The sequence below is a fragment of the Limanda limanda genome, chromosome 11, assembly GCF_963576545.1.
Source record: "Limanda limanda chromosome 11, fLimLim1.1, whole genome shotgun sequence".
NCBI classification, from domain to species: domain Eukaryota; kingdom Metazoa; phylum Chordata; class Actinopteri; order Pleuronectiformes; family Pleuronectidae; genus Limanda; species Limanda limanda.
Window position 1 is genome coordinate 28,889,661 of NC_083646.1, and position 24,590 is coordinate 28,914,250.

Consider the following 24,590-nt stretch of genomic DNA (forward strand, 5'->3'; position numbering starts at 1 on the left):
ACTATAACAATCATACAACAAAAAGATACATTACCTGATCGCGATGCATCCTGCTAACAGCTGTGTGTCTTTTTTTCATTCATTCCAAAATAAATGCATATGATGGGTGCACAAAGCGGGCGGCTCTGGCTCAGGGGTTATATCAGTCATCCTCTAACCAGAATGTCTGAACCCCAAATTGCCCTTTCTCATAGAGAAAAGTCCTACTCATAGATGCACGGTGTGAATATGTATGTGAATGGATGAATGTAAAAGCTGTACTGTGAAGCACTTTCAGTGGGCATCACAATAGCGCTATAAAAATAAAAAACATTTACCGAGGTTTATTAACAGGAGACAGCGGAAACAGTACCGCTTTTGTCTAGGGGCACCAAAATCAACAAAATCAAAAAATTCTTTGTTGGAGCCGAAATGAAAATTTCCATGTAGCTGCTTTAAATTACATACCTGATTAAGAAGCCTTTCTTTCAGTGACGGTGAATTAGTTATTAGTTAAATTGATTTCTACATAATGTGAACATCCTCTTTCCCGTTCCATAAGGGTTAGGAAAAAAAATGTTTTAACTTTGTACTGTTTTTGCTGAAAAGTGCAATTAACTTTTTTGTTGTTGACAGAATCTCCCTAACTTAAGGTACAGTGTCAGTTTCAGTCAGTGCATCTTACCCATCTTGTCACTGGTGCTCTCAGTCTGTGTCTCTTAGTACTTTAGAGTGCAGATGCTGCTGCATGCGTTCCTCAGGCTGCAACAGCAGATTATCTCTTTAAAAGTTTTCCTCATCTCCTGACTTCTGAAGGCATAAATGAGTGGGTCAATCACAGAATTGCACATGATAAGTATGAGGTACATGTTGAAGTGGGACATGAAGCACACACAGTAGAGGTTACGCGGACAGGAGATCATTAGGATCAGGTGGAGAAAGAAGGGTGCCCAGCAGACAATGAAGATCCCCAACAGTATGGTCAGTGTGATGGCCCCCTTCATGCTGGCCCGCTGGTGGATGGAGTTGTAGCCAGGCAGGGCGGCGATGCGCTTCACGTGCGAGCGGGCCAGCATGAACATGTGGCTGTAGAGGGAGGCCATGATGAGTAGCATTGCAAAGAACATGGAGACCAGGCAGACGATGACGGGGGTGGAGTCTGAGTAGATGATGAAGATGATACCACAGCCTGTGCAGAAGGTCCATATTCCCCCGATGATGCAGCCAGCTCTCTTCACTGTCATTATGTTGTGGTACCTCAGTGCATAGAAGATAGTGACGTACCTGCAGATATTAACATTGATATTGATAATATTGATATCTGAAGTGACCTATAATTTAAAAGCATCTTTAACAAGCCACTGAAGAATTACAGAAACCAATTGACATAGATGAATAGACCTTTGACATGTCTAGAGAACTGAAATGTTAATCTTGTGGACAATAACACTGCTTTATTATTTGCTTTTAATTATTGTTTTTTGTCACCTTTCTGCATAAATATCTCAAATTCTATAACAACTGTCAGATATAGAAAGCAGAAACTTTCTCTGTAATGGTTAAATTAAGGAGTGAATCTCTCAAAAGACATTGCAGGAAGGCTAAGCGAAAATTTAAGAACAACAAAAACAGTGTTTCACTTGCCTCTCTAAAAAACCTGATGCCTATCAGTGTACTTTTAAAGAGGCAAGGATGAATCATTTATCCAGCCAAATAGGGTTATAATCCCAGAAATATTTAAAAAACTTTTAATTCATCCACCTGTCAAACAGACTGCATTGCCACTTCATTTTTAAAATCTGTATTTCCGATGGATTCCAATTGTTTTAACCCAACATGTTTCTTTTATAAAAAAGCAATTAAATCAAATCCCAATCTGGCTTTCGTTTTCAACATAGCACATAGCTCTAGTTAATCACACACAGGCTGTTTCTCAATTTTAATCCTTTTATCCTCAATGACTTCAGCTCTGCCTTTGATACAGTTGACCATAATATCTTGATCAGCTGTCTGAAGAATGTTGTTGGTATCATGGCCATGGCACTGGATTGGTTTGTCTTCTATCTGTCTATTTGGTACATTTTAGTTTATCTTATCTTGCTTTTTATGTTAAAATTACATTTTTTGATTCTGGAAATTCTGTTATATTGTAAATTACTTTATCACTTTGTTTTTGAAAGTTGCTATATAAGTAAAATGTATTATCATTATAATAAGCTGTAGTCACTGAAGACATAATATTCAGCTTAATTTTTTAATAAAGTTAAGTAGAGGTTCAATAACATAAAATCTACATTTGGGATAGGAAACCAAAAACAAGGGTTGCTACTCTTCCAAAATAGACAGATAAGATACATGATTGGCACAGCTGATTATTCAGATGGAGCTGGCCAAAGGGGTGCAATGATAACCCGGCATACAAGAACCAATTAACAGGATTTCCTTTGCCTCCACATTCTCAGAGAGATGTGCTTATCTTCAGGAGATATCACAGACTAAGACCGTAAAACCTACTTTCCACTCTATACTGAAAACCAACCCATTTTATTGAGTGTCTGAAACAAACAGAGAATACAGTTCAACCTTACTGTAACTTGTTAAATATTGTTTTCCAATGGATTTCAATCTGAAAAAATCTCTCCACTGTTCAATGACAAAGAACGTTTAATTTAGAATCTTGAGGTCTGAGATATTTATCTTACTTGCAACTATATTGTGCTTTGAGTGTTCATCAAGACTAGAAAAAGCACTTTATAAATACAAACCATTTACCATTTCCATCAATGATTCCCTACAACCTATACTTAACTGAATTCACCATATTTTTTACATTTGACTATCTCTCATTTTAAGTTTATCTTTCAAATTCGTTTTTTTGCTTTGTTTTTCAGATAGCCAAATCAACATCCTGCTAATCCAAAGAATATTGCATCAAGTTTTTGTATTGTTTATCTATTTTTAAATATTTTATTGCCGAATCACCAACGCCAGTTTTTTCTACAGTTTGTATTAAGAAGTCAAGCATAAAAATGTATTAATCATCCCTGGTCAAGAAGCCAACCTGTTACTAATTCGCGGACTGCAAGCCTGCACCAAATCTCTTTCAGTCGAGAGATGCGCAGGCGAGCCCTCACTCACATCAAGTTGAGACCCCCCCCCCGCAGAACTCCCTGCTGAACAACTGAGGTGATCTCAAAGACACACCATCTAGACCCGATGTGATGTTACCAGCTGCTGAACCATGGTCTGAGTTCCAGCCAAGAAGTTAACAGCAGCACTCATTCAACTAGGCTCCGTCCAATCATCTGATTCTGTACTAATGATTGAGTTTATGTTGTTACTAGAAGTATAATCTCTATTATCACATTCAGCATATTTCTTGTTTTATTATCCTTGTTTATATTCCATTCCCAGTAGATATTAGTAAGTCAATGTCATACTTTCGTATCTGCTTGATGCAGTGTTATTTTAACATAGAGAACGGATATCTAGTGAATCGTGAATTTATGACTGCTCATTCATTCAATTAATATCATCATAACATTTTATTTGTAAAGCCCATATTAGGGTTGTCAAAAAAACCAATACTCACATATTAATCAATTGACACAAAGGCCCAATCCCATTTCACCCCTTAGCCCCTTCCTCTTCATTTTGCACATTCACGTGTAGGGGTAGTCTTTCCCAATAACTGTTTGGACGGAGGGGTAGAGCCAAGGCGTATGGCTTTATACCCCTCCAAACGGAGATTTTTTCAGACCCTCACTTCAAACGGAGGTGTACCCAGAATGCCTTGCGAATCACCAGCAAGCTGGGAGAAAGACCCACAAGGATTTTAAAATTATGATATTGTTTGTGATATCTTTGTTTAAAATCATTTTAATGCATTATTACTTTTTTCACAATAACCCCCAAAAAATAGATCTCGAATGCTTTAGCGTTAGCATACCAACATTAGCATGCACGCAATCTTTTTTTTTTACATGATTATCCCGAATTTTACATAATGTTATGTCGCATTGCCCCTCTTTGAAGACAAACGATGCACTTGATTGAACCCGTGTATGGCAGTGATGTTACTGAATTACCCCTCAAAATACAAAGCAACGTGGCAGGGTTGCCTACAGACCACAGCTAGCAGCCTGAAGCTGTGTGCTTTTGATTCATACATGTATGAGGCAGAGCATCCAAACTTTTCAATTTCTATTGAAAATGCAATTGATTCACCTGCATTAGCACAGATGTTATTTGAATATTAAAGGTTTGACACTTTAATAACTGCAAACAATAGCATTGGTTTATTTAAGATCTCAACAATGTTATTACAGTGACATCCCTGTCAAAACTGTCTCTTCTGTTTAAATCAACGACTTCTGATGTGTGACGATTACTAATCATGTCACGGCTTCCTGAAGGGTTGTCCCAATTCGTACGTGAAGATTTACGGGTAGGGGTAGGGTCAAGGGGTGAAATGGGATTGGGCAAAAACTTCACACAGCAATGCTGCAGACATGCAGGCACACTGCCAGCTGTCCCTCAGACACTGCCGCCACGCACCCCCCGCACTGAGCGAAGCTTCTGGCATACTGACAACAATCCGCCCCGGTCATCAGTCACAACGCGGCCGTGGTTACCGACATGAACGTAATTTACCTGCATTTGATTGATTTTGCCAATAGTAGTGAATTAGAAGTGAGGCGGTATACCTCACGTTTAGTGAGTGGCCCAGTCCTTCATATATTTTTCTGCATGTGGCCCTTGGGAAAAAAACTTGGGACACCCCTGCGTTCACGTTAGCCATTTAACTATTAGCAATTGGCCGATCACCACATTAGCAGTCGTTTAAACTATCATTAAGCTAGCGGATAGCAGCTATGGATAATAATAAAACAACTAACGTAAATGTGGAAGCTAGGCCTCAAACTTTATCAGTCCTGACCATCTGTAACATTAATAGACATTGTTAATTTAACCGGATAACCCAATTGTTTGTGTCTTAAAAGTGTCATGATTCTCTTTAAGTCCCAGATTGAAGCTGAGAAGAGTCGACCAGGAACTGGACAAAAACAGTGATGTTGATGATATTGTCTGTATTTTTCTAAACTTTAGTAGAAAAATTGTTATGCCTCGAATTTTTTTGTAATTTTTCCTCCTTTCATATTGAAAGCTTGTATTTTCCTGGAAATTGGTATAGAGTTTGAAATCGTGAGAACCCAACCCTATATTCATTATTCCCAACTTGTCTCATTTGGCTTAACAAGGTGCAACATCCCCTGTCCTTTACCTCTTATCAAATTATTTAAATTTGCTCTGAGAAGAGTTGGTGCCCCTTTTCATAGCAAGTGCATCAGCCCGCGTTGTCCTCCAGGTGGGCTGTTTAAGCCGATTAGCGTAGAATATTGTTATTTATAGAACTGCGTCGTACAGCTAGGTACTGAAGCAACATATCGTTAGAAAGCTATTCTTTTGATTCGACTGATGTAAACCATTTCAAGATCTGATCACCACAGCTGGTACAATCAACGTCTCAGTCAGACCGGAAATAAAATCAAAACAATCACAAAGTCGATGTCACTCACCTAAGAAGCGTCATACTAAGATCGATAACATCCCAACAAAAACGGTCTTGGTAGATTGCAAAAGGTCCAGACGATCCAATCAAGTGACATAATCAGTCCAAAACACACTATTACATCAAAGAATAGCCACAGTCAGCTGTTGCGTAATCTCAGAGCAGCCAGCAGCTCCGTGTAAACTTTGATTTACTTTCATTTGTAACTTTTGTTCGTATGTAAACAAAGCCGGTATCTTGCTATCAAAATGGTGGCTAGCAGCTCCTATTGGGTTAAGTGAGCTGTCAATCCAAACTTGACCCAATCGGAGCTGGCATGGGATGTTCACAGCCTACAATAGCCAACGAGGCACCTTGTTGACGGACAGAGCTTGCCCCTCTTCTGACGTGTAAAGACTCAGCCAATTGCAACCGATTGCTCTGATGACTGGCCTATCGTGCATGCAGATGTTCTTTTTCACGGGAAAAATATAAGGAGACACCAAGCAAGTCACTGTGCAACAGTGTCCAACTGGTCCCAGAGCATCGTGCGTCTGTGTTTCGTCCCCGGTCGTGACTGCTACATGTTGCTAAAAATATGAAAGATGTTTATTTGTATAAATTTTAAACCATATGACCGGTTTTGTCTCCTTTATATAAAAGTATGAAATTTGCCTTTTTAGCCTGGTTGGTTACCATGGTTACAAAGGGTCCTTTGGAGTCTCCAAAAGGCCTTTGTGGAAAACACCTAGACATGCACTTAGGAAAAAATCTGTAAAATATTAATTTTCTGTGGTATCGTTATCAAATTTGAACCTAGGCTAGTCAAGGCTTCTTGCTGGGCTCCCACTGTGTTTTCAGCTCATAAGTCCCAGCTAGAGTCATCTGCAGGCATCTGTTCACCAAAAAATATTCAGGCTGAAAAAAAAACCTTCTACTTCACTGGGTTCCAACTGCTATCACTCAATGCCAGTAGCACTTAGAGTGATTCTGAGTCACTCTAAGTGGGGGGAGTTCAGAATGATACCTTTCAAAATAGACCAAGACCATGCATGTACTCCAAATGGTTCAAGAACAGCTTACAATTTACTTTGGGTATTCCTCAGACAGGCGTTTTAGGTGAATCTCACCCGCCTCTTAAAAGGTTAAAGCAGCGGTCCCCAACCATTTTGTGCTACGGACCGGTTGGATGTCAGACAATATTTTCACGTACCGGCCTTTAAGGTGTGGCTACGGTGCCTCACTACGGAGGCCCTCTGGTACGGCCTCTGGTGACATCGGTAGGGATGGGTATCGTTTGGTTTTTATCCGATACCGGTTCCTAACCGATACTTTTAAAACGATACCGGTGCCTAAACGGTGCCTGAACCGTTACTTTTTTCAAAAAAGTGCACAAAACGAGGCTTGACTAAGAAAGGCTTTTTTATTGCCAAATATATTAACTGTTTAAAGTAGATTATAAATATAAATAAATACAAAACCCTTTTTAACTTAAAACTATGAATAACATACGAACTGTTAACAAAAGTTTACACTATACTTAAATAAATAAAAATAAATACAAAACACACACACTCTGACACGTGACTCTGACTTCGGTGCCTGAGCCAAATGAAGACTGAGGGTCGCTTTCCTGTCACGCGGAGACCCCCGTGTCTCCGCGGCGGGGGCTGTCGCAGGGGGGCTTCGGCCCCCCGCCTTCGCCCCCCTAAAATGCAAACGCTTTTATGAAACATTTCTCGGCGTGGTCTTCGCTCCTCCCGCCCCGAGCCTTTCCAAGCCGACCCGGAGCCGGTCGTGGCGCACCGCCACGGAGGAAATGCGCACGGCGGGGGCCAGCCGGCGCCGGGGAGAGGTCTCACGAGGAGATCCTCCCCCCCCCCACCACCACCTGCACGGGAGCCCTGACGCACACGGGGCGCGGGCAGCGCGGGGACAAGATTTTGTCCACCGGCAGCCGCGCCTGTGGGGGCCCAGCGGCCGGCGGGAGCCGCCGCTTCCCGTGAAGGAAGGAGAGGAAGTGTGAGGAGGCGGGACGAGCGGAGACCTCAGTCTTCCATTGGCTCAGGCACCGAAATGAAGCACCGAAATCTCCGTTGCATTTCGGTCCGGGTAGGTACCGGTTGTATTGGAACCGGTTCCATATTGGACATCGGTAGATTTTTTTTTATTCAACGAAATTAACAAATTGTTAATACGCGGCCTCAAATTAATTATTGCTGTTTTTTTGGTTATTTAAATTAAAAATGATTTTGTTAATTTAAAAAAATTCCACCGATGTCCCTACAGATATGATGTTGGAAATGGCAACTTTTAGTGCTGTTGTGGCGATCTCAGGGTATTCTGCCGTGAATTTAATCCAGAACACAAGCAGAGTTGTTTTCTCGAACATACTTTTAAGGCCGCCGTCATTTGCGATCTCCACCAGCTGATCTTCTTCTTACACAAACATGCTGGATTCACCTTGTTTGTTGACAAATGGTTCCGACAAATGCCGTGTGGGTTTGTGTTCAGCGAAAAAGTCACGTGACCGACACAAGCGTCTTGACATGCGTAAAGCATGAGTCATAATTGAGAGGATCCGGTCATTTTTCAAAATAAAACGCCGTTCAGAATCAGATAATAAATAAAACGGAAATAATGTTGTTTAAGTTGTTTAGTCTTTCTGTGCGCCCCCGTACCAAATGACCCACGGCCCGGTACCGGTCCCCGGCACAGGGGTTGGGGACCGCTGTCTTAAAGTACTCAGGAAGGTATGTGGCTCACTTACGCTCACATGTGTATCATGAAGAGACACAGAAAAGATCATCTTCCCACTCTTCGCCAAACCTAACAGAAAGTTAGTCATTTTTGATTGAACATTCATATTAGGCATGATTTTGGGCGTTTTCACACATACAGGTATATTGTCCAAACAGCGTCACACTTCACATGTACAACAAAGGTCCTTCTGTGAACAGATCTTATGATAATATTTAATAATAGTCAAAGCACCCTCAAGCTGTAAAAAGAATTGTCATGGTTTACATTTTGGTGTCCTGCGACTAGCCCGTTTACCTGATACATGTGTAACTTGGTCGGAAGAGACTAACGAGTTGATGAGCCGATTGATGAGTTTTTGTCAGGGGGCGTGTCCATTGCAATTTGGATGTCTCTGCATGAACCTTCAGGTAGGCCTTACATGTCAAGGTTAGGCTATTGTTATTGTTAGGCCCATACAGACAATCATTATTACTATTTTATCACTAGGCATTTCTGATATTCTCCTCCCCCTCCCCCTGACCTCTCTCCGCACTGCTCTACGAACTAAAAATTATGGATTTGATCAGTTGGTCTCTCAACACAATTGACACCATCTTCTCGACGAGAAACTCAGGTTTGGGGGAACCTGTCTGTCCTGCCGGGACGTTCGCAGCTGGTTACTCGAGGGACGCGTGGGAGAAGTGGCGTGTCGTGTGCCTAGCTGCCCTTTCCGTGGAGGACGTTGAAGACATCTACCTATTCGGAACCATGATTACAGGCTTTCTGCTGATTGGATTAAGCGCTGCCCTGGTTTATCGATAAATAAATGAAACGGTGACAGCTGTCAAAAGCCCCCTAAAGCTGCCCATGATGATTGATGCGCTGGGCAGAGCTGTTGGCACTCAGACCGCGGCTTTTAACCGCTAGATAGATAACAACATGGAGAAGCTCATGGCTCTGCAAAGGAAATTGGATCGATTCGGAGACCTGTTGGAAAAATTGGAGAAAGTGAAGAAAGAGTAGACGCTCAAATTGGAATGCGGCTACTTGGAATTCCAAACACTCCCAATCTTATCTGCTTTCGGCCCCCCCCAGCCAGCACGGGCCTGGCCAAGGTCGTTGCTGGAACAACAACTCCCCTGAAGAGCGCTGCAGTGAGACTCTCTTACATTCCCTTCCCCCTTCCCACAGACACCTGTGGATTGTTGTCCCTGTCTAGGACCTTATCAAGGCTGTCTCCATGGCAACGACAATCTTGCGAACTGAGAATCTGTCTGATGTGGCCTAGGGGAAGGCGACAACCCAGGCCTACTTATACACAAACTTTACATACATACACACGTACATACTACACACAGATATACACCCCCCACAACCCCCATCCCACGCCTTCGTCTGCTTCGTACCCCCAGTGTGACAGGCGGGTCTGTGACCAGCAGAGGTGTAAAAAGTACTGAAATATTGTACTCAAGTAAAAGTACCTTTACTTTGATGAAATTTTACTTAAGTACAAGTAAAAGTACCCATCTAAAAATCTACTCAAGTAAAAGTAAAAAGTAGTTCATTTAAAATGTACTTTAAGTAAAAGTTACTTAGTTTCTTCCAACAACTTGATGGGGGTCGCTCCTATACAGTGCAAAAAAAGGACAAGGGGTCATAAATCCTATCCAACAACAGTTATTTTTAATTAAAGGAGAATCTTTACAAATATAAGTGCAATGACATTAAACATGTCAAACATTAAACATTTAACATGTCAACACAACATTTAAGAAATTTTGGGAGGACATGTCAAGTTCAGTTCATTTCATAGTTTTAAGGTGGAAAGTGAGAATGAAAGACTTAACTTGTTTTTTGGAGAAAACTTTATCCATCCATATATATCAATCATGTTTTTTTTTTAAATTTTATTATTGCTAATTTTGTGTGTTTATTTATTCATACTCTGCACACAAAAGGCACAACAAATCAAAGTTTTGATACATTTATTTTGAAATGGTTTCTCTTTTAGTTTGAAGAGGCACTTCCTGAAAAATACGGAAAAGATCGCTACTGGCAGGTGTGCCTGGCTGTTGGAATGGACGCGTTCACTGTCTACCACTGCAGTGAGAATTGCCTTGCGCCTTGAACTATGTTTTTTTTTTACTCAGTAACGGATGTCATTTCCAATGTAGCGAAGTACAATACTTTAGTCAGAATCTACTTAAGTAAAAGTAAAATTACCCATTTCAAAAACTACTCAAAAAATTACAAAGTACACAAAAAAACTACTCAATTACAGTAACTTGAGTAAATGTAATTCGTTACTTTACACCTCTGGTGACCAGCGCCTATGGCTGCAGGACCGGATGGCTGCTTATCAGGCTGGCTTACCTCCATCCCCACACTGGCTGGGTTCAGAACACCCAGTCACTGGCTTACCTCCATCCCCCCTTCCCGTTGCAAGTCATGTTCAAAATGTATGTGCTGTGCTGTATGTGCTGAGGTGTTTTTTTCCTGTTCCCACACTGTACTCCTCTAGGAGCATAGTCTGGGGGTTGTTTTTTTTCTCTCCTCTCTCCCCTCATGTTATGCTGTAATCTTTCTGTAACCATTCTGGCATTTCATTGCCTCTGTTCTTGTACTCTGCTATATGACAATAAATTTGACTTTGACTTTGATATTCGGCGTGACACAGTGTCATTTGACATAGGTATTGCGTTAAGTTTAGCAGCTGCACTCTCTACTATCACTATTCTACACATGTCTTGCGCGGCCGGCAAAATCAGTGTTTCTGCAATTGTATGGGGTTTGCTAAGCTTAGCAATTCTATGAGCAACTACATACGATGCCTCCAGACACTGCTTGGAGATGGTGGCTTGTTGTTGCTGGAGGCCATCAGGTTTAAGTTTAAAGAAGTCCATAGGCTTCTCTTTCAAGTCAGGGTGTTTGGTGTCGAGGGGCCTTTTTAATTTGCACGGCTTCATGCTGTCATTTGCCAGCACCTCAGCACACAAAACACACTGAGGACATTGCTCAGTTATGAATCGAAATTGTCCATAGTACAGTTTGTGTGAAGTTAATAAAGTTTTAATTGCAACGTTGTGGTCTCGTGAGTGTGTTTGTATGTGTGGCTGTGAGCACACGAATAATGAATAAGGCTGTGCTAGGAAATGGTTCCAAACAAAACTAACAGTACACAATGTAGACAGGGACAGCACAGAATAGTATTCAAGTGCTGGTGTTTTATTTGTTGCAACACGGTGGATGATTGAAGATGTAAAGGTAGGTGTTAAGGAGAAAATGGCTAGCTGCAGTTGGAAGACGTTAGCTAGAAGGCTAGCTCTTGGGGCTACGAGCTTTCTAAAAAGACTGTAGAGCAAATTACTCCTTAGATTAGGCTACGAATAGGCCTACTGCACGTGCAGGAAGGTATTACTAAGGAAGGAGTGAGTCTTTTAAAAGACTGTTTATATTAATTTTTTTTTTTTTCTCCGTCTGTGACATCGCGCCCCCCCTGGAGAGTGTTCGCGCCCCCCACTTTGAGAACCACTGATCTACAGAAACCTTGTTACTACTTTTACTTCCTCTAGAATAGGTTTGATCGTCTTTTGGTGCTCCGCCAGGGCAGTGACCGGCTCCGGCAGGGCTGAGCACATTCCCAATCCATTAATTCCCTGTGGACAATAAACAAGGTGCTCATGCAGGACCTCGGTTCAGTTCAGTCTTTATTATTCTGTCTTAAATTTGGCATCATGTATAATTTAAAAAAATGTCTTTTGACTTTTGTACTTTTCATTTCAGAGCCTTTACTTAGATACTTTTTCTTGAGTAAAGGAGTTGTATCTGAACTTCTACTAAGGTAAAACATTTTTTTACTTTTGCCACCTCTTGACCTTCAATAGATGTAACTTTATCTGTTTAACCATCTATATTATCTGTATCCGTACTCGGACGTGGGCTTAAACCGGAAACGGGCGAAACCTTACCAAAAGTTGGTATTTTAAGCCTAACATGGATATGGGTTGATCATAAGTTGCAATATTTACTTGTTTATTAGACAATTTTTTACAGAACAGCCTTAGAATTGAGCTTCAGGTCAATGTTATTTTTTCACAAGATTAGGAGAACTATTCAGAACAAGTTTTTTATAAACTTCATTGAATAAACTCCAGTGAATCAATGAACACATCACATGCAGTATTAAGAAGTATTAAGTAAAATGCAGGTTTTCATACTCAACTCAACGAGTTTCATACTTACGACCTGTTAAAGTAAAACACAATGTTAATTATGTGGGGTCTGTGTGTGGTGTGGCTGTGACAACAATATTGTGTTGTGTGGCGCTGCTGGTCTAGCAGCAGTGAACTTTTTATATGCTCTGTGTAGGGGAGGAGCTCTGTGTGTTGCTGGCCTATAATGGAATGATGTGGACACAGCTATCCAAAGGGGATTTTCATTCATCACGAGTACACATTTTACAGGGTTAGGGTTAGGAAAATTGGCACATTCATTGGTAATGATGTAAAAGTAATGCCCAACAAATATGACCCCAATGGGTCTATTGCCAATGGTGGCGCTATTACATTTGACAGGCCACCTTCCTCACACAGTGAGTGTGATTAACTTAAAATTTAGCATACATTCCTAATCAAGATGTGCTAAAAAAAAAACTTTTTAACCATAACTGTCTACCGTGATGGATTTTTTTATAATTTGCTAAACATTAGCAAAAGCATTGTGAGACTGAGATGCACATTTCTATTGGAATTGAGCGGGATTGGTCAAAATTGCTTTTAGCCAAGGGCGGGGCTTAGCGGGAAATTGGCTCTTTTAATATATGTCCAATCATCATGAAACTAATTAAATATGTTTATATTGTATTGGAAAATAGAAGTGATAACGCATTTTGAATTATGCACAGGAAGCAACAAAAATACCCAAAACATGTACAGCAGGAACCAAAATCTAAAGTGCAACATTGATCAGAGGGTGGCTGGAGGAACACAATGGTATATTTTTGCTAAAAGGACAAACACTGCATGCTGCTATCTGTTTAAATTTGTTCACTTGATTTGTCACTCTGATAAATCGTGTTTTGTTCTAACAATTTGTTGTCAAATGTGCATTAAGGCTTAATTCCCATATGATTACCTGAGAAAATGTGAAATTTATGTAACAGGTGCACTTTTGAACACACAGAACGACTCTTGCAGGTTTCCAGTGTTGTTACAAAGTGGTGTTAAGTCTTTACAATGAGCAGGACACACACACCCGAAAAACATTTAATTTTGTCCTACCATCAAATCTAATCAGAACTAGGGCTACGTTGTAACACTGGTGGGCCCTAGCACCCGCAGGTTGAAGCCTTTATCGGTCGGTGGAGAGAATGATCGCTGACCAAGCGCACGTCTCCGCGTTGCATGCGTGTTGTGCACTGCGGCAAGGATAAATGCTTCACTTCCTGTGTCCGTCACGCGATGTCGATCATGGCCTGCTAATTGCTCATTACGGTTTAAGCTATCAAATAGCATATCACACTGTGAAAATTTAATGTCAACCGAATGATAGTTGTAAAACAAAGCTTACTTCCTGTTGCCAGTAGGTGGTGCAATCACTATTATTACGTACAGATATACAGATCTGTTCAAGTAGGCGCTCTGATGTAGCATGAGCAAGTAAGTGGCGCTATGTCATAATTTCTGTGTAAATGTCATCAGGCCGGGACTGTTGTCTTACATGTCTAGTTTGGACTCGATTGGACAATATATGTCTGAGATCCAGAACCTTGTGATTTGATGGCGTTTAATCAAACTTCGACGCCACGCCACGGTCACACGGCCTTAAAACAATATGAATATCTTCAGGGAGGGGGGGCTGTTGATACACACATGTAGTTTGAGTGAGATAGAACCATGAACACTGAAGTTACAGCAATTTCGTGTGTCACGGCGAGTTGATGAACTTTGATGCCACGCCATTAATATGCCGTTTGACGAAAAGTCACAGTAATCTTATTCCTACATTATCAATTTCTTGAGACCAATTTGATGAACCATTTGGTGCTTGGGCCCTAATTAAAGTAAATAAGCTGCAAATAAAGAAGGTGGGATAGTAAGAATGAGCATAAGCATATGTTTTTACAATATTATCTGCCACTGCAAGCATTTAACAGCCAGTTGTTGTTGTTGTTGTGTTTTGTTTGCTTTCATAATTTTTTTTTCTGTTTGTGTATCAAATTGCTTTAGTTGTATATTTGTTTTGGGAAGGGGAGGGGGTGGGGGGCTGTATTGTGTATCCTCACCATTTGGCTGTCTGATATGTTATCATCTCATTTCTTATCTATGAGGACTATTGTACAGTCTTGTACAGTCTTGTTTTGAAATTTCTACAAATAAATCATACATAATAAAAAAAAATAGCTGCAAATGTCAACAGCATTCCAACGGGTGCCCCTAAATTATTTTTCCACATTCACACACTTTTAATATGCATTGTCCTCCGCAAACCACAGAAAACCATTCTTCCAATTGTTTTCAGAAGCTGAGTACTTCTTCTCATGAACTGAATGTACAAAACTAGTGGAACACCCCTTTAAAACCGGAGGATTATATTGTAGTTAGATATTTTGGTAGAGATGTTCTTGATATCCAGGGGAATTCTAGTGTTACAATTCAATCTTAAATGTACATGGTTTAAAGAAATCATCAAGTAATTATACATTTATTTAACTCATTTAAAGATGAATCTGAAATTTTTGTAATCCTCAGTTTAAAGCCTGTCCACTGATTAAAAGGACAGATTTGATTACGGAGCATTTTGCAACATCATTCAAATATTGGATTTTACAGAAATAGTAGCAGTTGTGCAATGCATTTGTGTTCCTGGTGATTAGTGCAAAATTTCAGTATACTCTCTTAAAATAAACTTTGTTCTAAGCAATTGTTATACAACGGGAGAACTGAAGACCCAGTTTATGCTGAACACCAGTATGCACAGTTGGTAGCTAATTACATTGCACAACCTCTATTATTAGAGAAGCTCATTTAAGTCATTTTTTTCAAATTCTTTACACATTTACTGGATTAAAAGCACAACCTTGTGCCATGTTTCAGGACAAAGTAGAGCAATTCAGTTATGCACTGTGCTTTTCATTAAAGATTATATAACACACAAAAGCCTTGGAGAGGATCTCTTGCAGAAATAATAAGAGAAAAGTATTAGTGTGTATGCATTAACTGAGGTGACCTGGATTTTATAACAATACTAACACCAATAATGATTAAATAACTAAATCTATACTTTATACATTAGAGTTTACGTGCTTTCCAATTGTATTCTTTAATTGTATTATGTTACACAAATATTTCAAAATGAAGATGGCAGTGATATCTACCGCATACATCCTTCCATACACACCTCTCTCCCTCCCTCCCTGATTACCTGTCCACAGCGATGGCCAGTAAGCTGCACATCGACGCAACAACAGAGATGCAGATCATGGAGTCAAACACATTGTCCATCTGCCGGATGAAGTGGTCTTCCACCACCAGCTGTCTGTTGTTCAGAAGGTAAATGATGATGGTCTCCCAGGCATTGGACACACTCACCAGCATGTCTGCTACTGCCAAACTGCAACAACCACACAGGGTTACATCAAACTTTGATCACAGAGATAGATGTTCACAAGTCTGTACATGTGCTTTCTCCCTGTGAATGCAAGATTCTGCATGGTGGTCCTCGCCCTCCCCCTGTGAAATTACACAATTATGTAGGGTATATTACTCAACATATGAGATGCAGTATTTTTTTGTCCAACATAGAATCTTGCTCTGATGCAACAGTGTAAACAATGAAGTGATCGATCCATTTAATCACCTATCTTTTCACCCATCCATCCATCCGTCCCTCCATCCATTTGACTGTGCATCCATCTCCACTTATCCAGGGTCAGGTTTTGGTGGTAGCAGGCTAAGCTGGGTATTCTAAACATCCCCCCCGCTGCACTATCTAGCTCTAACTCAACTATAATCCATCCAAATCCAGATGAAATATATGATCTTTCAGCAAGTTCTGGGTCTACCCTGGATTCTCCACCCAGTAACATAAATTTATGCTGGAACCTCCTCAACTGGCTCCTCTCAATCACTCAAAACCCAAAGGGTTTACTTTCTTAGGTGACTCAGATGAAAATTAGAGAAAGATAAAGAGATAGAAGGTGATAAAGAGGAGAAATGAAAAGCAGGTTGAATTGGACTAACATTAAGTCCCTGTTATGTTCAACACAAATATAAACTGACTCACCTCATTGCAATAAAAGAGTATAATGTATCCATTACTACAGAGATATACAGTGGGTACGGAGAGCATTCAGACCCCTTTAAATGTTTCACTCTTTGTTTCATTGCAGCTATTTGCTAAAATCAAAAAAGTTCATTTTATTTCTCAATGTACACTCAGCACCCCATCTTGACAGAAAAAAACTGAAATGTAGCAATTTTTGCAAATTTATTAAAAAAGAAAAACTGAAATATCACATGGTCATAAGTATTCAGACCCTTTGTCTAGATAAGACCTTACAGCTCACAGTGCATGTCAGAGCAAATGAGAATCATGAGGTCGAAGGAACTGCCCAAGGAGCTCAGAGACAGAATTGTGGCAAGGCACAGATCTGGCCAAGGTTACAAAATAATTTCTGCAGCACTCAAGGTTCCTAAAAGCACAGTGGCCTCCATAATCCTTAAATAGAAGAAGTTTGGGATGACCAGAACTCTTCCTAGACCTGGCCGTCCAGCCAAACTGAGCAATCGTGGGAGAAGAGCCTTGGTAAGAGAGGTAAAGAAGAACCCAAAGATCACTGTGGCTGAGCTCCAGAGATGCAGTAGGGAGATGGGAGAAAGTTCCACAAAGTCAACTATCACTGCAGCCCTCCACCAGTCAGGGCTTTATGGCAGAGTGGCCCGATGGAAGCCTCTCCTCAGTGCAAGACATACAGTATGAAAGCCCGCATAAAACACATGAATGACTCCCAGACTATGAGAAATTCTCTGGTCTCTGGTCTGATGAGACCAAGATTGAACTTGTTGGCGTTAATTCTAAGCAGTAAGTGTGGAGAGCACCAGGCACTGCTCATCACCTGCCCAATACAATTGGACGACTGGTTGCAATTGAAGGAAAGATGAATGCGGCCAAGTACAGAGATATCCTGGAAGAAAACCTCTTCCAGAGTGCTCTGGACATCAGACTGGGCCGAAGGTTCACCTTCCAACAAGACAATGACCCTAGGCACACAGCTAAAATAACAAAGGAGTGGCTTCGGAGTGGCTTCAACTCTGTGACCATTCTTGACTGGCCCAGCCAGAACCCTGACCTAAACCCAATTGAGCATCTCTGGAGAGACCTGAAAATGGCTGTCCACCAACATTCACCATACAACCTGACGGAACTGGAGAGGATCTGCAAAGAAGAATGGCAGAGGATCCCCAAATCCAGGTGTGAAAAACTTGTTGCATCATTCCCAAGAAGACTCATGGCTGTACTAGCTCAAAAGGGTGCTTCTACTCAATACTGAGCAAAGGGTCTGAATACTTATGACCATGTGATATTTCAGTTTTTCTATTTTAATAAATTTGCAAAAATTTCTACATTTCTGTTTTTTTCTGTCAAGATGGGGTGTCGAGTGTTCAATAATGAGAAATAAAATGAACTTTTTTGATTTTAGCAAATGGCTGCAATGAAACAAAGAGTGAAAAATTTAAAGGGGTCTGAACACTTTCCGTACCCACTGTACATGTATATCATCACAGTGAAAACTGAGGCTCCATTGAATCACCAATTAACATAATACAACATATTAAATTAAATAATTATCATCTTGTAATATAGTTGTATAAAACTTGCCTATTATTATGTACTGTTTGAGACACATTTCATTGATTCAAATTCAAACACAATTTTTTTTAATATAATCTTACACAATTTAAGTTACAGAGAAAGGTAGACAGTGAAAACAGAGGGAGCAAGATGATAAATAAGAAGGAAATTAATTATGTAAAGTGAAGAGACTGTGAAACACACATAAATGCATCTCCCTTCTAAAAAATAAAAAAATGTTCTATGGACTTCTGCCCCATAGAGGGCAACTTAATGTGAATTTAAAGTTGACTTAATAACTACATATGAAAATTAAATTTTTTCACTAAAACTGCAACCTTTGAGAACTCAGCTCTATCATCACTGGTTTTGGTGCCAATATTTTATGTTGCATGTTTAACTCACCTGCAGACAAAGAAGTACATGGGTGAGTGGAGGTTCTTGTTCTTTACTATGGCTGTGATAACGAGGATATTCTCCAGCAGGGAGATAATACCCAGGATTAGAAAGACCTGAGGAAGAAAAAACACAATGCAACAATGAGAATAGTAAACATTAACAGATTGTGTAGCAGAAGTGTAGCAGTAGTGCTTTTCAACCTGAGAGCTGGGGTCACCATCAGGGTCACAAGAAAAGAAAGGGAAAAGAAAAAATATAGGGGAGAAAAAGAATAAAAACATGCTACTATGGAGAGTATTATTTTTTAATTCTTCCTGAGATGTACTGGAGTGTTTTACCTTATACCTGAACTAATTTAAATTATTCAAATCAATCTGAGAAGGGAAATGTTGCTCTTTTGTTACACTGCTTCCAGGTAACAGACACATTGAACATGCAAGGTGGGATCACAAGAAAGAATTGCTTGGCTATAATGGGTAACAAGTCAAAAACAAACAAAAAACAGTTGATGAGAGTATTAAAGTAATAGCTGTAGCAGAAAAGCAAAAGTAATAGTAACAGTTAAAGTGCTAGCGTGTACGATTTTGGTGAAAGGGATGTACTTGCAGAAATTGAATATAAAATCACCCCAGTTATGTTGTCAATAATGTGTAATCATCTAAAGTGTATGAATTGTTGTCTCCTTTACCCTAGAATTATATTTAAACACTTCAAATGCACATTGGGCTAGCGGATCCTCTCTGCGGATGGCTACCACAGGTTTTCTTTCATGTTTGTAATGGGAGGAGGTATTCTTCTGCAACATACAACTTCACCACTAGATGAAGTTACATGTCACTAAATTTCACACACTAATTGACTGAAGCATATAATATAATGCAGTGGTTCTCAACTGGTCTGGCTTCAGGACCCACCATTACCCCTTGATGGCAAGCCGCGACCCAAATTCGAGGACAATGTTCAACTACTCAAATTTATTGAGCAAAAAGATGGTGCAGTTTGAACCTTAGATAGTACAGAATATCACAGAATGCCAAGACATAAAAAAACAAGTTTAATGATAAACCAAAACGACAAGCAGGTGGCGATGCTAGAGAGGGAAATATTCCATTTTACACTCAATTAGTTGCATTTTAATTAAAAAACAAAAGGGCCATCTTAAGGACACAATGTAATACAACATACATAACAATTCAGTAACTTCAGCCTTTTTTAACACACTCAACAATGCTTTCATGCACAAACGAGAAATAAAAAGTCCAACTACTGAAAAGTAGTTTCAAAGAGACTGATTCTATTCACACACTACTCACACTCCAAAAAAATACTATTGTAAGCTATTTTATTCAGTGGCTTTATTATGGAAGGTTGATGTGTAGTTCCTGTTATAAGCAGGGTGTTGGTTGGGACTCTTGTTTTGAAGCAATTCTAACAGAAGGGGGTGCTGTCGAGAGTAAAGTTTGGAGGTGTGAAGGAAAATAAACGGGTGTGATGACCCGATTCAATAACCATCTCTTGTATTCTTTTTCGGCTGAGGCCTGACAGTATAAAGGAACAAAACGCTCGGCTACGCTATTAAGGAGTGTGAGTAGATAGCACTCCGCTGCATAGAAAATCCCCTTAAAAATAAAAGCAAAGGATTGTTTTCTTAACATTTTTTTTTGCCCAAAGTGGGAATTACTGATATAATGGAGTGCTGTAGGGTACAGATTATTTTAAGTATAATTATTAAAATGAATGTACAAAAAACATTCTTTACCAAACAAAAATACACACCTCTACAGCAATGTGGACCTGCTCGCATGCTGCAGGTTTAGAGGTGCTCCTCTCGTCTGATAGCAGGGGAGGGGGCAGGGTGTAGTTTTGGTGATAGTAAGTGTATGCCCATGTGGAGTTACCCATCACCACCTCCTCCTGAACGAAAAGCTCATGAGACTCATCCATCTTTACTGTGGCTCTGGTCCAGGTCACTGCTATTCTATTTTGAAAGCCATTTTTCAAGCAGGCTGCAAAGAGAAACAAATGTCAAAGTTAGTGGCATCATAGTTCAAATAATCAGAATCTGAATCAGAATTCTTTTATTTGCCAGGTATGTTTGCACATATAGGAAATTGACTTGGTGTCATTGGTGCACTGAACATAAAACAACAATATAAGAAAAACAACAATATATAAGAAATAGAATAAAATAAAATAGAATAAAGTATATACATATATACAGTAACAGAGTTATGGGCACGTGCTGTGCGAAGGTGCAGAGATTGGTGATAGTGCCAGTAATATATAAGTTATAAATTATAAATTATGTGCAGGGGGGGGGGCTGGTGGAGTCAGTGTGGTGCAGAGTCAGTGTGGTGCAGGGGGCTTGTTTGTGAGCCCCACTGCCACGGGGAAAAAACTGTTCAGATGGCGAGACGTTTTGGTCCTGATAGCCCGGAACCTTTTTCCGGAGGGAAGTCTCTGGAACAGGTGGTGACCGGGATGTGAAGGATCAGCAATGATCTTGCCTGCCCTCTTACTGGTCCTGGAGTGGAAAACAGGTGTAGGAGAGCCGGCAGGTCACAGCCGATCTCAGCTGACCTTATGATCCGCTGCAGTCTGCCCTTGTCCTTGGCAGTGGAGGCAGCGAACCAGACCGTAATTGATGCGGTGAGGATGGACTCGATGATGGCTGTGTAAAACTGAACCATCACTTTCCGCGGCATGTTGAATTTCCTCAGTTGCCGCAGGAAGAACATCCTCTGCTGGGCCTTTTTGATGATGGAGGTGATGTTCTCTGCCCACCTCAGGTCCTGTGCAATGATGGTCCCCAGGAATCTGAAGGACTCCACTGTTTTAACTGGGGAGTCGCACAGGCTGAGGGGGGCGGTTTGGGCTGGGCTCCTCCTGAAGTCTGCTACCATCTCTACAGTTTTTAAAGCGTTCAGCTCCAGGTGGTTCTGGCTGCACCAGGAAGCCAGGCTGTTAACTTCCTCTCTGTAGGCGGCTTTGTCCCCATTGGTGATTAATCCGATGAGGGTCGTGTCGTCAGCAAACTTCAGGAGTTTGACAGAGGGATGGCTGGAGGTGCAGTTGTTGGTGTAGAGGGAGAAGAGAAGAGGGGAGAGCACACAACCTTGTGGGGCTCCAGTGCTGATGGACCGGGACTCAGAGACAAGCTTGCCCAGCCTCACGCGCTGCTTCCTGTCAGTCAGGAAGTTAGAGATCCACCTGCAGGTGGGCTCAGGCACGCTCAGCTGTGTCAGCTTGTCACGGAGAAGAGTTGGGGCGATGGTATTGAATGCGGAGCTGAAGTCCACAAACAGGATCCTGGCGTAGGTGCTGGGGGAGTCGAGGTGCTGGAGGATGAAGTGGAGTCCCATGTTGACTGCGTCGTCTACGGACCTGTTGGCTCTGTAGGCAAACTGCAGTGGGTCGATGAGGTGGTTGGTTATTGTCTTGATGTGGGTCAGCACGAGGCGCTCAAAGGTCTTCATTACTACAGAGGTCAGGGCGACAGGTCTGTAGTCATTAAGGCCTGTGATCCTCTGCTTCTTGGGAACGGGGATGATGGTGGATGTTTTGAGGAAGGCGGGTACAACACATTCAGCCAGTGAGGTGTTGAAGATGTCCGTGAACACTGGCGAAAGCTGGTCTGCACAGTGCCTCAGTGTGGAGGGGGAGACAGCGTCGGGTCCAGGTGCCTTGCGGGGGTTCAGTTTCTTTAGAAGCTTGTTTACATCTCTCTCCTGAATTGAGAGAGGTGTGATGGGGGGGAGGGGGCAGTCAGGGGCCATATTGTGGGGGGGGGGTTGAGTCTATGTCCAGGCTTGGGTGAAGAGGTGTAATAGCTATGTGGGGGGGCTGGGAATATGGGTTAGAACTGGTCCATTGTCTTTCAAATCTACAGTAAAAGTCATTCAGTTCGTTTGCAAGTTTCAGGTCTTCCACAGAGTGGGGGGATTTGGTTTTGCAGCCGGTGATCACCCGCAGCCCCTTCCAGACTGACGAGGAGTCGTTGGCTGCAAACTGTTGTTCCAGCTTCTTTGAATACTGTCGTTTGGCCTCCTTAATCTCCTTGCCAAACGAGTATTTTGCCAGTCTGAAACTATCCATGTCCCCACTCTTGAAGGCTGCCTCCTTCTCCAAACGAAGCTGTTTGAGTTTTGCAGTGAACCAGGGCTTGTCGTTGTTATAGCTCACCCTGGTGCTTGTTGGAATACATCTGTCTTCACAGAAGCTGATGTATGACGTCACAGCATCTGTGTATTCGTCAAGGCTGTTGGAAGCAGTTCTAAAAATGTCCCAGTCAGTGTTATCCAGGCAGTCACGCAGCTCCTCCACAGCTTCTCTGTTGCTCCAGTTCTTTGATCTCAGCACAGCAGGTTTAGAAAGTTTGAGTTTCTGCCTGTAAACTGGGATCAGGTGAATGAGAGCGTGGTCGGACAGGCTCCCCCCTGGTCGGGCATTTGATCAACTGTTTGTATTTTGGGAGTTCCTGAGATAAGTTCCCCTTATTAAAGTCCCCGAGGACAATAACAGGGGAATAAGTGTTCTCTCTCCTCCTCTCCACCCCCAGTACCTGCTCGACGAGTTGTCGTTGTGCCTCGTGCACGTCAGCTTGCGGGGGGATGTACAGGCCGGCCAGGATGAAAGAGGTGAATTCACGGGGAGAGTAGAACGGTCTGCAGGTGATGAAAAAAGTTTCCAGGTCCGGAGAACAGGACTGTAAAATCACTTTCACGTCGCTGCACCAGCCGTGGTTTATATAAAAACAAATCCCTCCGCCTTTTGCCTTGCGTGAGAGGATCGGGTCGCGGTCCGCGCGTAACAGCTGGAAGCCGGTCAGCTGTGCGGCGGAGTCCGGTGTGGCTTCGGTCAGCCATGATTCCGTGAAACACAAGACAGAAGTAAGGGAAAAGTCTCTATTTGTCCGGATGAGGAGGCGCAGTTCGTCCATCTTATTGCACAGCGAGCGGACATTGGAGAGGAGGATGCTCGGGAGAGGTGAGCGTAACCACCGCTCCCTGAAGCGCAGCAGGGCCCCAGCGCGCTTCCCTCGTCGTCTCCGCCGGAGTCTCGCTGCGTGTCCGAGGACCACCGCACCTTTGATGAGTAAGTCCACTAAATCCACGGAAGAGGCAATAAAGTTGGGACATAAATCGGATGGTGTTGTGTCCCTGATGGAAAGAAGCTCGTCCATCGTGAAAGTAATCCAAGTAGGGTCGCAGTAAACAGAATTTAATACTAAAAACAAACACAAAAGTGCGCACCAACACACCGAGGCGACCGTTCGTGGCGCCATCTTGATGTAATGGTTTTCATGTGGAATGTGTGATCTGAGTTTTGACTCAAAAGCTCCGATATTATGTTTTTGTCCCTCCCCACTTAAGATGTCAACCAAGTTCAATACAACATGAAAGCTTCACTCACTAATTACTTACAAAAATACTTCTAAGTTGTCATGGTGAACTTGTGTCTTGTGCCCCTCTAGGGTCACATAAAGTGACTCTTTGGACTTGTGTGATTCTTATCATTTCCTGTTTTATTTTGATATCACTTACTTTAGGAACTCTTGGTTATTTTGCTTGCTATCTTAGTTTTGTTTCCTGTCTTTTGTGATTGTCTGCCCCACCCTGATGTGTTTCACCAGTGTTTTTATCCCTGCAAAATACACAAGGGGGTTGTGTATTAAATCTCGTCTGTGTCCCAAGTCAGGGGGCAGAGGCCATGTTCTACTCCAACCACGAAGGCTGAACAGTCTATGGACGATCTCCTTTAACAGATTGTTTGTTATTATGAGATCTATCTAGGTTGATTCAAACTGACTGCTCTTCTTCAGTCGTGTAGAACTATGGATCAATCCTCTCTTTTGTTTTACTGTCAGTGCATAATCAGACAGATTTATTTCCATAAATCCAGTCCAAGTTATATAAATGGTTCCTAATATTTAAGTGTATAATCAAGTGACAATGCCCTTATCATTATTTATTTTGGGTGGCTGTAGGGCATTAATGGCCTTTACAAGATTGTTCAAAACGGAACAGCAGTGAGAAGAATTTAGTCTCAGCTGATCAAACATGATGAC

At 41.6% G+C, this 24,590-nt stretch overlaps 1 protein-coding gene across 1 annotated transcript; it reads right to left on the reverse strand.

Annotated features, from left to right (window-relative positions):
* Nucleotides 1-698: 698 nt before the first annotated feature.
* Nucleotides 699-20,467, reverse strand: LOC133014114 (melanocortin receptor 5-like). Its single transcript, XM_061081258.1, has 4 exons — nt 20,300-20,467; nt 18,530-18,636; nt 15,695-15,883; nt 699-1,263 (listed from the first exon to the last, which is right to left on the reverse strand). The coding sequence occupies exons 1-4, from the start codon at nt 20,465-20,467 to the stop codon at nt 699-701; spliced, it is 1,029 nt and encodes a 342-aa protein (XP_060937241.1).
* Between the last annotated feature and the right edge of the window lie 4,123 nt (nt 20,468-24,590).

What these genes read in the sequence shown, in the direction of transcription:
- LOC133014114 (XM_061081258.1), bottom strand. Translation starts at nt 20,467, where the DNA reads ATGGATGAGTCTCATGAGCTTTTCGTTCAGGAGGAGGTGGTGATGGGT. An exon ending in AGGTCCACATTGCTGTAGAG is followed by an intron (nt 18,637 to 20,299) that starts GTGTGTATTTTT and finishes TTTCTTCCTCAG; the next exon opens with GTCTTTCTAATCCTGGGTAT. An exon ending in CTGGCCATCGCTGTGGACAG is followed by an intron (nt 1,264 to 15,694) that starts GTAATCAGGGAG and finishes TAATATCTGCAG; the next exon opens with GTACGTCACTATCTTCTATG.